The following is a 17,257-nucleotide window of genomic DNA, read 5'->3' on the forward strand; positions in this document are numbered from 1 at the left end:
GAGATAAGAAAAATGTATAATGTGCTTAAAGAATTATCATTACTGAATTAATATTATTATCAGTTATTATTACTAAATTAAGGAAAAATAAAGCTAGAACAATAAGCAAGTCCCTTTCACAGAGTGCCCTGAATACCATTCAGAAAAGAATAAAATTTGTTCTGTTGGGTTATAGTTATATTAGACTTACAAAGTATATTGTGATCTATGTAATTAATTTAAAAGGAAACAAGCAATTTTTAAGCTCAGTATTTATGCCATTAGATATACAACTTAGAGACCAGTGTAGTAGATAATTGAGACTTGAATGACAGATCAATAAGTAAACAAACATAATAATCAAGATGTGAGAAGAAGGCATACACAGAAAAGTAGCAATGGGACTAGTGAGTGCAAACTGTGGTCTATAGGATTAATGGAAGCAGAATCAATAAAATTTGGTAAACAACCGAACATGAAAGTGAAAGGTGATACACGTCCATGTTTATCATGGCTTTGTTCACAGTAGCAAGGTGTTGGAAAAAACCCAAGTGTCCATCAACAAACAAATGGATAGAGAAGCTGTGGTATATTCATACAATGGAATACTATGCTGCACTGAAAAATAAGGAACTCATGCAGTATTATTCAAAATGGGTGACCCTGGAGGACATTATGCTGAGTGAAGTATCTCAGTCACAAAAGAACAAATACTGCGTGGTGCCACTGTTGTAAAACAGGACTGACTTGGGGGTTGGGGGGAGACTGAGAAAGATATGGATAAATAATGTATACTGCACTGAAACAGATGAGGGAGAAACTGTTTAAAAGGGATATGTGAGTAGGTATTTTTGTCATGACGGGAGTCCAGAGCGAAGGCTACATAGTTGAGTGGAACTGGGGGAAGGGAATGTAAAACAATGAAAGAATTTTTCTTTTACTTTTCCAAGAGAGTAGAGTACTGGGGGCAGGGTTGTGAGGGGAGAAAAGTGCAACAATGAATGAATGGAAATCCAGTCTCTGTAAATTTTCATTGAAACTAATAATAAAAAAAGTGAAAGGTGCAGAACAGAAAGGGGAAAAATATCTGCTCTCCAAGTTAGAACAGGAAACCAGATTAGCCTCTATTTTTAAGAAGCTAAGCTGAAGAGAGGACTGAAGCTCAAAAGGAATACAGAGGCAAGGAAAGGCATTCTAAAAGAGAAACTATAATGACTTCATGAGCTGAGCAGAGTCAGAATCACTGAAGATATATATTTTTAAAAAATAGTTTATTACTGATGGATCCAGGTCCCTCTAGTGTTAGGAAAAAGGGAAAACTGAAACACAGTGAGAAACATCCTGGAATAGAAAAAAGAATATAAGGCAGGGTTTATAGTAATACAATCATTTATTGAGGAACTGAAACACAAGTTAAAAACTAATGGAAAATGTAGCGAAGAACCATTGTTTTCTAGGCTACACAGATAAGGGTAGAATCTGATGAACAGAAAGAAATCTTGGGTTTAGGCAAAGAAAGAATCTGGTAGTGAGTGTGGTCAATGGTTTAGAATAGCTGCTCAAGGGAACAGCAAAGGGAACTGATCAATCACACAGACAAATAAATTTATCATCCATGTCCCTCATTGTAGGCCATTATTAGAAATCATCAATTTATGTTGATACAAGTTAACTTAGTCATATGATTTTTCTTTAGAGGGCTGAATGCCTGCATCTAAGATCAAAGGTGGCAGACTAAATGACTGGTAATAGAAGAATGAATGGAGAGGAATAAAATGAGAAACCAAGGTCTCAAAGTATACACCAATGATAACGGAAAAGAAGAGAATGTGAAGAGGAGTATATAATAAAGTGATAGAATGTTGAAAGTTTAATATTTCAGAGCTAGAGTAGATAACACTAACAAAGTTTCAGTTTAAATTGTCATCATGTAAATTGTTGAAGTGATACTAAAAAAGAAAAAAAATATTCCTGGAAAAACCAAGGAATTGGGAGGTTGTTATTTGTTGTATTGTCATCAAAATCATACAAAATGATGAACTGGAGTTGGAGCATATAAGTTTCAGAAAAATATTTAACATCTGGAAAAACATATACTCCTTCCCCGACCCCTCACTCAACTTACCCGTAATGATTCCATGTAAGATTTATGACAGTCTATATGTAATGTGTGGCCACAGGTTTGAACATAAACACCTCCTTCCCAACCAATGGATACTGCCAAGAGACAGGAACTCTTAAAAAAAACAGAGCAAATAAAATTAATTTTAATTATATACAAACATATTTAAATATAGTAATATAAACTTCTGTATCATTTCCTATTGTTATATTAATACACAGTGAGTTCTGATGGCTTAAGGAATTGTGCTGACAACTCAAATGCTCACAATCTGAATCTATCAGTTGCTCTGTGGGTAAAAGATGGACAATCTCCATGCAGCCGACAGCCTCTGAAAACATGCTGGAAGGTCAACTACAAGTTGGTTCTGTGCCAAAAGCACACAACAAGAAAAAGTAGTTTGTATTTTTGCAGTATAATTACCCAATTAGACATCCTAAAGGTAATAAAGTTACACTTTTTAATTTGTAATGCCATAAAATTTTAGCTCTCAAGTACCTATGCTTAAAATGGGGGGAAACCCCAAATAGCATTATAATCTTTCTACCACTTCATAAAATATAATAAGTTACTGATACTATGTTTTAGTATGCACTATAGTGCTTCTGATGCCCTTAAGTACTCTATATAGAACTTAAGAGTCCTTGTGGTACAATGGTTAAATGTTCTAATGAAAGACTGGTGATTCAGACCTACCTATAATCTGCTCCTAGGAAATGCTATGGGCAAGATCTACATTATCACAATAAAAAATCAGTGTGACAAAAACATTAACTATTTCTTGCTTTAATCAATTTTAAAATAAAAAATTTCTTCTTTCCTCTGTCTTCCATAATACTATCATCTTTTAGTTTCGCTTCTATGTAAATGTTTTCCCTGAGCTTTAATATCCCTATTTCATTACCTGCCCCTTCAATATCTCTATTCCTCAAGACTATTCAAAGTGCTTTTTTCTTCTCATTAAAACTATAATTCCAGTAATTTAAATTACCTTTCAAGGGCTTTTGCCTGAATATTAAATAAGAAGAGCCAATTGAGAATTAGAAACCTCCAGTTTGATGATCCTGAGATAGCATAAAATTAATGTATCAAAACTTTATTATTTTCCACATAAACCTTTCTCTTTCTCTTGGTTTATAAAACTACTACAATCGATTAACTTGTCAAGTTGTAACTCAGATTCATTCTAAAGCAGTTTCAGTTTACAAACCATACTGATTCTACCTCCCTACAACTTGGGATTTAGCTTCTCCACTTCATATCGACTATAGCACTCAAGTTCTTATTTTGAGGAAGACATGTTGAGGTCTTAAACAATATTTCACTGGCCTCCTTACTTCAATTTCTTCTCTCCCTGATGCAGATCCATATTATCTTTTCTCTTTTTTTTTTTTAACTTGTACAGCACTGTTTATTTCAGCATTATTCTGGTTTGTTTTTCTTTCTTTTTATTGGTTTGCTTACCAAGTTCGTATACATTGTGTTTCTCATTATTCTTCATTTATATTGTGTTTCATATAGTCATTTTCATGCATTATGTTTTATAAAAATCACAATTGGACTTCACTCATAATTATCTATTCAGGTCCCTGCAGGATGCTGCATAAGACCATTATTGTAAAAATGAAAGGAAAACTAGTATAGGAACCCAATATGTATAGGAACCCAAAGGGGGAAGAGGGGGAGCAGAGGGATGATGACGGATAAGAGCAAAACCACAGGGTTGCACAGTTTGTTGGGTGGAGGGTGGGGTAAAAGAAATGGGAAGGATTCATACATCATTTTAAGGTACAAATTTGGTCACAAAAATAAGCCAAAACCATGATTTAACATTCAAAAGCTTAATATGCAGTAAAAAAGAAACCTAGATATATAAGCAAATTACATATCTTTTAAAATTTTTTCCATCTTTTAAATTTTATTTTTATACTGGTTTTCTTACAAAGTTCATATGCAATTTATTTCACACTACTATTCTTCATTCACATTGTATTTCATACAATCACTCCCATGCATTATGTTTTATAAAATTAATCACCACTGGACCTTGCCCATCATATTCCTGTCTTTTCAGGTCCCAGCCAGATCCTTCCCATTTCCTTCACCTCATCCCTCCACATTCACACAATGGAATACTATGCAGAACTCGGGAGGAACAATTTCAAAAAATACATTACTTGGGTGAGACTGGAGAGCCTTATGCTGAGTGAATGAACTCAGACTCCTAAAGAAAAATACTGCATAAAACCATTATTATAAAAATAGAGTAATAACTAGTAAAACATTTAGGAGAAGCAAAGAGGGAAGGAGAGCAGAGGGGTGAGGATGTGTAGAGGGGAAACCACAGGGTTGCACGATTTAAATTTGTTTTAATAGTTAACTATTTTATCTACTCTTTCTTTTCTAGCTTCATGTTATCTGTTCATTTCTTCCTTCAACTTATAAACAAGCTTAAGACTTTGCTCTTATTTTCCTTCAAATTTTCATCACTTAATCTCTGTCAGATAGCTTTAGAGTGTGAATTTAAATGTCCTCTTTAGGGTCTATAGTAAGCGGATAGCCAGGCCTGGATGTGACATCAGGCCTAACTTAACGGACAGCATATAATGAAAGATTTGACAGCCATCATATTATATGTTCTCCAAGCTTAAAAGATTGGCAAGCTTAAAAATTAAGCTTTTGTATTTCTTTTTTTAAACTGAGATTTTAATGAAATTTTATAGGAAAAAAGTTAACCTTTTAAGATTACATTTTTAACTAGCTCATTCCCATCAAGTCAGAACTAAGAGCTGGCCTTCCTTTGTGTTTCCAAGGCTTTAAAATCACAAAGGAGGAGAAGACCAATCATTCTCCCCATGGAGCCACTGGTGGACTCAAACTACCAAAAAAGGCATGATCTTTACATTTTTCATTTCTCTTCTTAAGTAGTTTGGGCTTACAAAAAATTTAAGTGAAAAACAGAGTTCCACATATACCCTTCTCCTGCACATTAGTTCTCCAACTAATACTTGGCATTTCTGTGATATGTGTTATAACTGATGTACCAATACTGATAAATTATTATTAGCTAAACTTCATATTTCACTTCATTAACATTTAGGTTGTATAAACTATATTTAAATGGAAAAGAAACTTATATATTCTAATATGTGGAACCTATACCAGGAGGCAGTTATCAGAACAGAGCAAGGAAACAATGCCTGGTTCAAAATTGGAAAGGGTGTGTGCCAGGTATGTATCCTATCTCCATACATTTTCAATCTATATGTAGAACATATTATCTGGGAGGCTGGGCTCTGTGAGGAGACACGTGGGATCAGAATTGGAGGTAGACTCATGAACAATCAGTGTCATACAGATTATACTAACCTCCTTGCTGAAACTGAGGAGGATCTCAAACACTTGCTACAGAAGGTCAAGGACTGCAGCCTTCAATACAAATTGAAGTTCAACACCGAGAAAAAAAAAAGATTCTCACCACTGGGCCGATTTGCAGCATCATGATAGATGGTGGAGAGTTTGAGATTGTTAACAGCTTTAGTTTACTTGGCTCCATAATCAATACTCTTGGTACCAGCAACCATGAAATTAAAAGACGAACTGCATTGGGAAAGACTGCTGTCAGATACCTCTCCAAAGTACTGAAAGAGCAACAATCTCAGTCTGGAGACTAAGATGCACCTGATCCAGGCCATGTTGTTGTTAAGTGCTGTAAAACTGTAGCCAAGCCACAAGAGACCCTATGAACGAGTCTTGGACACTAAATGTTCATCTCTTCTCCATGTTCATAGAGATTCTGGAGGCAAGCTTTTTTTGGAAGCAGATAGTCTTTGTAATTACTTGTTATGCATCAGAAAGCTGGACAATGACTAGGGATGATAGAAGGAAAACAGATGTCTTTGATCTGTGGTGCTAGATATTGAATATACCATGGCCTAGAGAGGGTGAGACCAGGCTGCTCCTTGGAGGCAAGGATTCTGAAGCTTCGTCTGGCATACTTTGGACATGTTGCAAGGCAAGACCAGTACTTGGAGAGGGATGTCATGCTTGGGAGGGTGGAGGAACATCACAAGAAAGGAAGACCCTCAATGAGATGGACTGATTCAATGACTGGGGTAATGGAAGTGGGTGTGTCAGAGACATTAAGATTGGCACAGGATAGAGACGGGTTGAGGGCTATTGTACACATGGTCACTATGAATTGCAGGCAACTTGACGACATATAACAACAATATAAGATGGCCAAATCATCTTTGTATGATGTTGTTGTTATGTGCCGTCAAGTCGCATGACAGTAAACAAAATTCCAATACTAGACACTTCAAAAGTATCTGAAAGTTGAAATATAAATACAAATTGTTCTCTCAGAGGACTTAGAAACTTTCAACAGTACAAATCAAATACTCACAGCAAGTGCTCAGGCTTCTACTGTTACAAATCAGAAAAACAACAGGAGGCCTGCTCATATTTGTTTTTAGTGTTAGATAATTTTTGAATGGTTGGTAGTCAGTTAATAAACAGTTCTATTTGCCACTATGCTATTAAAAAATGTATTTAATCTTTTTTTCATAAAAGCAAATTTTCAAACTAAAAATAGTACATCATGTGTCTATAGAATTTTGTTTTACTTTTAGATGTCTTATTTGGAATTTATGAAGAATCAAATCAGTGACAAAAAATCTACTAAATAATTTTAATGTTTTGGGAACTTTAACTATGTGCCATCATGACTGTTAAGTGTTCAACATCTAATCTTCATAATCTCTTTGCTTATTAGAATCTCATATAGTAGATGCTATTATCTTTTTTTATAAAGGAGAAAGACCAGTTTTTCAAGGTCATTCAGCCACAAGTGATAAAGCTTAAATTCAAACCTAAATGTAGGCTTGTTCCTTGTATTGCTTTTCTCTTCCTCCCATTTAAAACCTTTCCAGTTTCTACAGTAAATGTCTTATATGATCTATTCTACAAGTCAACTGTGTAAAATGCATGCATTTTTTCCTAAAGAGAGAAGAATTCACACAGTTTCATTCCACAATCAATATCACTATCCAGTGATAATCACCATTCCATTATACAAGTCTGCACTGGCTATATAAACTATGGTAATCTATACTATAGTAATTCAGGAACAACTTCATTGAGCTTCTGTAACACAAATATGGAAGAGGCCCTAAGGATATATAAAGCCAATACTAGTAATACCACTAGACTTCCAGGGGCATCCACGCCAGAGAAAACACCATATACACAGACAGTACCCTGCATAACACAAAAGTAATGATTTAGATATGACTCATTACTCAAAAATTCCAACAGACTCAGACTTAGAAAGATACTTTTCGAGGACTGAATAACTATTCTGGCTGTAGGAAAGAAATACCCTGATTTCCTCCACTTTAATAGATCTCTTCCTCTCTCAAAATTACTATGCTCTTAGGTCTGGAGCATCCTTTGATGCAATTAAATTATACTTCTTTTCTGTTTAGCTTTGGAATTAATCCAAACTCATTCACCTTAAAATTATTCCAAAATTATACAATTAAAAGCACAGTTATGGGGGGGGGGAATCTAAAGTCACAACAAATTTTCTGCAAAAACAAACTTAGCATAACTTCATAATTGTCTTCACAAGAAGGCACAAAGAAAAAATTATGTGTCCTTGTATGTATATAGACAAGCTGATTTTCCCAAATAACCATAAGTTTTATTCCAAAGTATGTGTATATATTCAGAAATATGATTGTTATTACTTCACCTAAATTGCCTATAAGCTATAACTTGAATCCTTCTTTGATGTATTGATCTGCTAAAATAAGGATTTACAGACACAGAAACCCTAGGGAGTAGATATATTCTGTTCTGTAAGGTAGCTATAAGTTGGAATCAACTCAAGGGCAACGAGTTTTGAGACCTCTAAATGGGCGAGTTTGAATATTTAAAATTTCACTTTATTATTTACAATGACTTTTACTATGGCAAAACTACATAAAGGAATCTCATCTTCATAATCTTGTGAGTTACCATGTGGAAAATTATCATAAACTCTTATTTTACACATTAGGAAATTTAGCCCTAGAATGCATAAGGAATCTGACCACCGTTATTTGCTAAGAAATAGTAGAACTAGGGCCAAATCCCAGATTGTCTGGTCCAGAAATCTTTCTATTCTGTAAGATAACAGCCTAATTAGAGCCATCAACCTCTACAGAATCCAAAAGAAACCTTCTCCTCCTCAATTCAGGCCATTATGGAACCACACTCTTGACTCTCCTATTCAACTGAGTCAGTTACTTTTCCTGATCAATAGGTATTCTCTCTTCCACCTATCTTATAATGTATACTATCAGAACTAAATGGCATATAGACAAAAGATGTTATACTGGGAACTCTATCAGACAATCATGTATAACAGCTAGCTAAAAATAATGTTTCACTTTATATTTTAAGAATTTTTAATATTTTAAGCTATTATTTATTGTCTATTCACTTGCTCCAAGATATAGCCAACACAAAATCAATCACAAGTCAAAGGAAACTCAATTTCATATCACCACAAGCAGTAAAGAAACTCTACAAAGAAGTTAATAATAATGCTACTACTAAATAAATAAAATTTATCTTCCAAATTATAAGACATCTCTAAATGATCCCTTCAGTTCACTGGCTGGAAACATGTCAAGCCCAAAGGACTAAGAAAAAAAAATTAACAGGCATCAAGTTTACAATCAGAAGCCATAGAGTCTGTGAGTCAGATTTTTTTTTAATTGAACATTTTAAAAGTATCATGTTATTTCATTATAATTTTTCAATGAATATTAACAGAGATAAAAATCGTTATGCCATACCTAACAGTTTTCACAGAGCTTATGTAGAATAATTTCACTGAGTTGAATTCATATATTCAAAATTTAAAAAATAAATAAAACAAAGGTTAATAAAATTACCTGAATTTTTAATTTTTTAACAAATTTAATTGCTTTCCATCTTCATACTAGTTTGCATTTTAATAAATCTTGAGATTGTAAACCAGAACGATATTTTGTGAGAAGAAAATATATACAATAAAATTTTATTTGGATAAAAATAACCATCAATTTTGAAGAGAGAAATTTTATTCAATAAAATGGATACTCACATCTTTAAAATAACGCTGTAATAAGGACAGCCTCACATCATGCACTGCTGCACATGTGTCCCAAGGGTAAATCTGCTCCTCTTCTGTGATGGGCAGCTTTTTTGGCTCAAGGCTGTCACGGCACTGCCCTAAAACTACAAGAACCACAGATAAAAGAGTCATTAAAACCCCAACATGTACATCTGATTTACAAAAACTACTAAATTATTTACCAGAAAGAAGCTACACTTATTTTCTACTTATAGATTTTAAAAGTGTGAACTCATTTTCTTCTAGAATTGTTGCTGTGGTACACTGTTGAGTTGGAAGCAACTCATGGCTGACTCTCTAATAGATTTTTCAGAAGCTAGTCTCACCATTAAATTGAGCAGATACAGTAGCAAAACTGGAGACCTTTTCCATCAGCAAAGGAAAAAGCAAAGGTAAATAATCCAATTAAAAAAATGTGCACAGGATATGAACAGACACTTCACCAAAGATGGCATTCAGATGGCCAACAAGCACATGAAGAAATGTTCAAAATCCCTAGCTTGAAGAGAGATACAAATCAAAATAACTATATCATCTCACCCCAGTAAGAATAGCAAAATTTAACAGAACAGCAAGCAACAAATGCTGGTGAGGTTATGGAAAAACTGGAACCCTTATTCACTTTTGGTGGAAGTGTAAAATGGTGCAAATACTGTGGAAGGCGGTGTGGCACTTTCTCAAAAACTCGCAAATAGAAATACCATTTGACTCTAATTCCACTACTGGGAATAAATCTCAAAAAGACCATAACTGCCACCCAAGCAGATATATGCACACCCATGTTTATCGCAGCTTTGTTCACAATAGCAAGGAGTTGGAAACAACCTAAATGCCCATCAATAACAGAATGGATAGAGAAGCTGTGGTATATTCACACAATGGAATACTACGCAGCACTGAAAAACAAGGAACTCATGCAATATTATTCAAAATGGGTGACCCTGGAGGACATTAAGCTGAGTGAAATATCTCAGTTACAAAGGGACACATACTGCATACAGCCACTGTTGTAAAACAGGACTGACACTGGGGTTGGGGAGAGACTGAGAAAGATGGGATAGGATATATAATGTATACTGCATTGAAACAGATGAGGGATAAAATTGTTTAAAAGGGATATGTGATTAGGTATTATTGTCATGACAGGAGTCCAGAACGAAGAATGCATAGTGGAGTGGACCTGGGTGGGGAGGGATTGTAAAACAATGGGTGAACTTTTCTTTTGCTTTTCAAACAGAAGAGTGTACTGGGGTGGGGGGCAGAAAGAAAAGTGCAACAATGAATGAATAGAAATCCAAAGTGTCTGTCAATTTTAATTAAAATTAATTTTTTAAAATGATTAAAAAAAAGAAAGAAAGAAAAAGACTGGAGTGTGTCCTTCAGAGCCTAGAGATTCTTGCATCAACCAGAGTAGGGCCTATATCAGAGTAGCCATCACAGCTACAGCTAAGATCCAGAGACCTGATAAGAGATGGAATACTGGAACTGCTACACCATGGAACAAGAACTAAGAGCCTTTGTCCAAGTTTGTTGGGCAAATGGAAAGAGTTGAGGGTGAGGAATGTGCATAATTGGCAGGACTAAGAGCTTTGTAACACTGGCCTAAGGCTGAGGTACCTACAAGCACATTTTGGAAGCTGTCCTGACTGTATTCTGCTACTAACTTTTTTACTTCCCCATAATGGTTCTGTGGTTTGTGAGCTATCATCTCAGAGTTTGAACCCAGTAAAGCAGTAAAATTAGTGCTGCAATTAGCAGAAAGAAGTGTGATAGTGTGACCTCATGGGAATTGGTTTTGTGTCACTGATATTGCTGAAGTGGACCTCTTTATGATGTTGGTAAAGGTCAGGTATGGCTGTCCCCATGAGGCCCTTGCTCTTTTTACATTCTCTCACATTCTATGGGCATGCTGTCAGGAAGTATCAGTCCTTGGAAAAAGGCATCATATTGGGACAGGTAGATGGTCAAAGAGAGAGGAACCCTCAGCTAAATGGACTGACAAACTTACTACAACAACGGGCTTTAGCAAGAAGCAGACCTTGAGGGTAAGATAAGGTCTATAAGTGTCATCATGAATTGTAGCTGACCTAACCATACCTAACAACAACTGTTTTATATTCTCTATTTCATTTTCTGCAATCACTTGTTATGCATCAGAGAGTTGGACAATGACTAGGGAGGATAGAAGGAGAATTTATGCCTTTGAGCTTTGGTGTTGGAGAAGAGTATTGAGGGTACCAGATTCTGAGGCTTCATCTGACATACTTTGGTCATGCTGTAAGGAGAGACCAGTCCTTAGAGAAGGACATCATGCCTGACTTTTAACTGCTCTAAGGCAAACCTTGCTGGATGATTAAGGAAACCAGAGGCTTCTTGAATTTGTAATTATTGAACTGAAACCAGGACTTTTACTGTTTAAGGAATTGTGTTTTGCTGTTTATCTGGCTTGGAACTGCTGGACTAAACCTGGACTTGTTTTGTGAGATATTCTTTACCTCTCACTCTCCCCAATCTATTTCACTAATAAACCTCATTCTTGGTACCATAAGTTTGAATAAAGTCTGTGAGTCAACAACAAAAATGGAACCCAGTAACTGGAGAAAATAGGTGCAGCAGCATGGAGGGTAGTTGATGGGGACAGTTCCCCTTAAGTCAGACTCTGTCACTGTCACATTGTATCCACTCATTTTGCAAAGGTGTGTAAATATACCAACACAGGAGTAGCAGTGTGACTGTAAACTTTGCCAAAGCCTGCTGGAAGATGGGAAGTTGTCTGGACTAAGAAATCGTGTATGATGGACTAAGCATCCAAGTATATCCAGCCTGGCTCGTTGTTCACCAATTTCTACAAAGCCAGCCTGCATACCTATAGTAACCTAAGTCCTTCCCCTGACAGGTCTGAGTCTCTGGAGGACCTTCTAGCAAATTATCAAATTCAAGGGCCATAGAGGAACTGGAAAGCTGAGCTATGAATGGAACTATTAATGTTGGAAACTATGGACTTATGGTCTGCCTGATCCAGGCCATAATCTTCACAATTACTTGCTATTCATCAGAAAGCTAGACAAAGACTAAAAACAATAGAAGAAAAATTTATATCTTTGAGTTTTGGTGCTGAAGAAGAATGTTGAACATACCATGGACTGCTAGGACAACAAATAGGTTCATCCTGGAAAGGGTGAAACCAGGCTGCTCTGTGGAGGCAAGGATTTTGAAACTTCATCTGACATACTTTGGGAATACTGCAAAAAGGGGCCAATCCTTGGAGAGGGAAATAATGCTTGGAAGGGTAAAGGGACAGCAACAGGAGAGGAAGACACTGGATGGGATATATTGATTCAGTGACTGGGGTAGTATGGGTAGATGTGTTGGAGACAATGAGGTTGGCTCAAGATAGAGTAGGGTTCAGAATTGTTATACATATGGTCACTATGAGTCAAAAGCAACACAATGGCACATCAAGATAATGACAAAAGCTGGTTAAGCATTTGGGACTACACTGACCTGAGACTTCTTATTGTCTGCTATTAATCTTAGCAGCACAAATAATAGAAACCATTATTAAAAGTGTTCAATTATCATTTTCTAGAGTTGTTGCCAAGTCAATTCCACCTGATGGCAACCCTACGTGGGTCAGAGTAGAACTGTTCTACCTACAGTTTTCATTAGCCGATATTTTTCAAAAGGTGAATGATAGCCCTTTCTTCGTAAGTACGTCTTTATGAACTTGAACCTCTAACCTTTCATCTAGCACCAAAATAGCTCAAGAAATAAGGGCATAACTATATGCCATTTAAAATATTTAAATTGCTAGTAGCATCTCTTGGTTTAACAAGTTTTCAAATTCTTTTGTTATGTGCCATGGAGTCGAAACTGCCTTATAGCTGACTCTCTAGTGGGTTTTCAGAAGCTATATATTGCACAGGAGGAGACTGTCCATATTTCTTCTCACACTGCCTGGAGGATTCGAGCTGTGTACCTTGGCATTGGCAGCACAACCCCTTAACACTAAGCCACTAGTGGTTCTTTTCCAAGATGTGTGACATCCAGTCAGATGATTCAAAGCTGACCCTCAAGTGAGTTTTCATAGGTAGTAAATCACATGGGAGGGCACTTCTCCTATAGAGTAGCTGGTGGATCCCAACTCTATACCTTTGGGATTGCAATGCAGCTTCTCACCACTAGACTACCAAAGCTCTAAGTTCTAAAATATTAAAACTTCCCAGAAAGCTGAATTTAGCTACTGAGTATATACACAGCTAATACATGAGCACCAGCAGTTACAACAATGTGATTACATGCTACTCTTTAAGAAAATAATGTATAACTCAGAGGGAAAACTCTGTTAAGGTCCAGGACAGTGACATAAAGTGAAATTAAGAAACTCTGCTATGTAGATCTGTAAGTATAAGTAAACATACAATTAACTTTCATTTACTTCAGATATTTATTAATCTGCTGTATATATACGTTCTCTTTGAAGAATTTTTTTTTTTACCTGAAGAAGCTTGTAACAATACAACCAATCCTGTAGGTCTGTCTTCAGAGGAAGGACCACTCTGTCCACAAATAACACAGTCATAAACTGCCTCTGAAACTTGTGGTTCTGCTGTGCTTATCTCCATAGGAGTATCAGTCTCAGGAGAGTCTAAGGGAAAATTTCACAGCTCTTAATTATGAGCGAGAAAAACTTTCTTCGAAGAAAATGGGTATAGGGAAATAGGGACAAGTTCAAGTTAAATGTTTTCAATTTCAGCACCAATAAACCTATTATATTATATTATATTATATTTATGCTATTATATTTATGATATTATATTTATGATATTTATGATATTTATTTATTATATTTATTATACTACTAAACCAAGAGGAAAAAAATCTTGTCAAAGTAAAACATCTACTCTGAAAAATATTCAAAAAATGCAGAATTGCTTTGAAGATTTCAAAGAATTTATGGTAAAATTCACTGATTGAGTCATTTATGTATGAATTGATACCCAGAATACAAAGGCAAAGGCATTTGCATCAAAAAATCAAACTACAACATACAACATTTTAAAAGAAGAAAGGAGAGGCTGTTTGTTTTTAATTTCCTTTAGGGAAGATATTTACAAAAACACAGCAAAATTTAGATAGTACATAAACATATGGAAAACCATCTACAAATATTGCATTACATAAAATGTTTATTATAATTTTTGTTAAAGTTGCTTTAAAAATTATTTTCACATGAAAGTTATCTTTAATTACAAAATAGTCTTTGTCTTCCTTTTCTTCACTATTAATTTAGTATGAAAGTTTACCTTTGTTAAGCTTTATGCCTTTGCCTTTATTTTTAACCATTACATTCATAAACACATCAGATTAATATAAACTATTTACCAATCAGATAAGGCTAATCTTTGTGTTCTATGCTTTGCTTTCATGTACCAGATTTTATGGGTGAGGGACAGGATGGACAAATCATGAAGTTATTATCTTCAAAACAGTGCGAAATATTTTTGGTTAACTTGACTACAAAACCCAGTGGCAAGGTGAAAGGTAGGATTTGCACTCCACGGTGGGCACAGAGGATTTTTTCACTGTACAAACAGACTCAAAATTGCATTTTATTTGGCTTTAAGGACATAAAACAAACTTTCATATTTAACTCCACCTCAGAAGTACCTGCTTAGCAAATTAATAGGTGAGTTGCTTCCCCAAAATAAGCACATCACTTGCATTTACTGCTTTCTTCTACAAAGTCTGAATGCTCTGTGACAACTGCCAATATTGTCACATTCGCACTGTACAAAATTATGTATTTGGTTAAGAATGAATTAGTATTGTCCTCAACCAGTCATCATGTTTATAACTATCACTCTTGTTTTATTTCCTTATTTTTACTTTGTATATTTTAAAAAAAAACATCATTCTTTTGTTTCTTAATGGGTTGATGTGCAATTTTTCTTCAAGTCAGATCTGACTGGTACAGAAGGAGACTGTCCCTTCTTCTCCAATGGGGCATCTAGTGGATTCAAACAGTGCACCTTTGGGATTGCACCGCAGCTTCCTGCCACTAGGCCACTAGAGCTCCCTGATGTAAAATTTTTTTCTGTAAGCTGTTTTTAAGGATATTACAGTTATAGTTGCAGAGAATATTGTTGCATTATAGTTCCAGCAGCAGAAAATATTCTCAGTCCTCAGGCATTTGTAGTGATTTATTTAGAAGTGAAGCAAATAGCACAATGATAAGGAGGTGAAGGTTCTTAATACTGTTCTTTCAACCTTTTTTCTGTGTTTACAGAAATAATTCAATTTTGGTAAAAAAAAAATGAACTAATGTACATATAAAATTAAAAGATCTGTTAGGATATGGCCTGAGTAAGGCTAGAGTAAAAAAAATTCCTTATTTAATTTCTGTTTCTACAAAATAATAGTAGAGGAGATGAAGGAAAGGGAAAGATAAGAAAGGCACTGAAGAAAACTGTTCCAAGGATATTAGAAAGACTTGATGGGAAAACCCAGAATTAAGTAACTATATAAAGAGAGACCTCATAACTTAAAGAAGCAATTTAATAGAAGAAAACAGGGTAGAATATTCTTTTGATACCATTAGAAAGAACTTTCTGACAACTGAAATTACTCAACAGAATGGAATGTTTATAATAAAGGTTTGATATTTCATTACTCTATTTAAATAAAAGCTGGAAATGATCCCTATAATGTCAAAAACTGATGGATGGCTGAACTAGATCATTGCAAAGGTCATGGCCTTGTAATACTGAAAATTCTAAACTAATAAATTTTGACTTACCAACGTCCATTGCTGTTTCCATGAAGCTTTTCTGCCGTGAAGCAAACTCTGCAAGCAATTTCTGTTGCCTCTCTCTAGCTTTTTGTCGCCTAGATTAAACAGAAATAAAGTGATAAGGATCAGATGTTCTTAAGAGTTACCCAGTATCTTTTAAGAATACATACTGTATTAAAAAAATCCTGGTACATAGTTGAGAGCAATTTATTTTCTGTAGCATGTATTTAGCTTCATGTAAGATTTTACTGTCTGAAAGGATTCCACTACTTTAAAAAAATCTAAATATCATCAATTTAGTAAGCAAAAATAAAAGTAAAGATTTAACTCTAAAATGTGAAATAAAGTAGATAGAATACTTGGATTTCCAGAATTATTATCTAAATATATGTAAGTTATTTATGAGAAATACTTTCGTTTAAGCAAGGAACTATTCCTTTCTGTTCCTATACAAATAATAGCAAAATGTTTGCTAGAAGAAACAATGTTTAAATATGAATAGAATTTTGAAGATAAGAATTTTCACATTCACCATTACTCTAAAAACTCTCTCACAGCAAAAGCTCTGAAGTTTCCCAGTTTCTATTAAGAGATATTCCAAATTTATTTTTTTAAAAGTCTGAAGATCCCAAACCCACTCATAGTAGAATAAAACTATGCCAAAACTTAAGCATGAGTGCACAGTCCTGTGGTTTAATTAATTCTATCCTGTTTATTATTTATCTTTTATCTAGTTCCAAAATAGATTTCAATTTCATTTTTAAGGTTAGTTGTCAAGAAACCATCAATGATGGGGGGAGTGAAGGAAATGGGAAGGATCTTTTGTGAAAAACAATGTATTCAAACATTGTAAATAAATCAGTACAAATAAAAATATATAATGAAATAAAAACCATGAATGAAAAAAGAACAATACAAGAATGTAAGAATAAGAAAATTAAAAAGCAAACTAGTATAAGGGGACACAATCATGGAGACTTTCTCAGATATAACAGTCAAATAGGTCACAAGACTAAGTTAATGGGCTTGAGAGTTTAAGATAACAATCTTGGGTGAAAACTCAGTTAACTGGCATGATATCTTCATAAATAAAATATTCTGTATCTTATTTTGGTAACTAGTGTATAAGCTCTTAAATGCTTATGAGCAACCAAATAACTATTGATCTCTATGTGTCTGGAGCAAAACAGAAAGA

General features: G+C 34.8%; 1 protein-coding gene across 1 annotated transcript in view; it reads right to left on the reverse strand.

Annotated features, from left to right (window-relative positions):
* UBR3 (ubiquitin protein ligase E3 component n-recognin 3 (putative)) overlaps nt 1-17,257 on the reverse strand; it is a 272,765-nt gene that overhangs the window by 84,264 nt on the left and 171,244 nt on the right. Inside the window, exons 24-27 of the mRNA XM_006878857.1 lie at nt 16,069-16,157; nt 13,768-13,917; nt 9,240-9,373; nt 2,105-2,215 (exon numbers count right to left, since the gene is read on the reverse strand). Of these exons, the coding sequence (XP_006878919.1) occupies nt 2,105-2,215; nt 9,240-9,373; nt 13,768-13,917; nt 16,069-16,157 (484 nt within the window). The remainder of the gene's footprint in view (nt 1-2,104; nt 2,216-9,239; nt 9,374-13,767; nt 13,918-16,068; nt 16,158-17,257) is intronic.

This window comes from Elephantulus edwardii, unplaced genomic scaffold (genome assembly GCF_000299155.1).
Source record: "Elephantulus edwardii isolate Elephantulus edwardi_28Jun2011 unplaced genomic scaffold, EleEdw1.0 scaffold00001, whole genome shotgun sequence".
Taxonomy (NCBI): domain Eukaryota; kingdom Metazoa; phylum Chordata; class Mammalia; order Macroscelidea; family Macroscelididae; genus Elephantulus; species Elephantulus edwardii.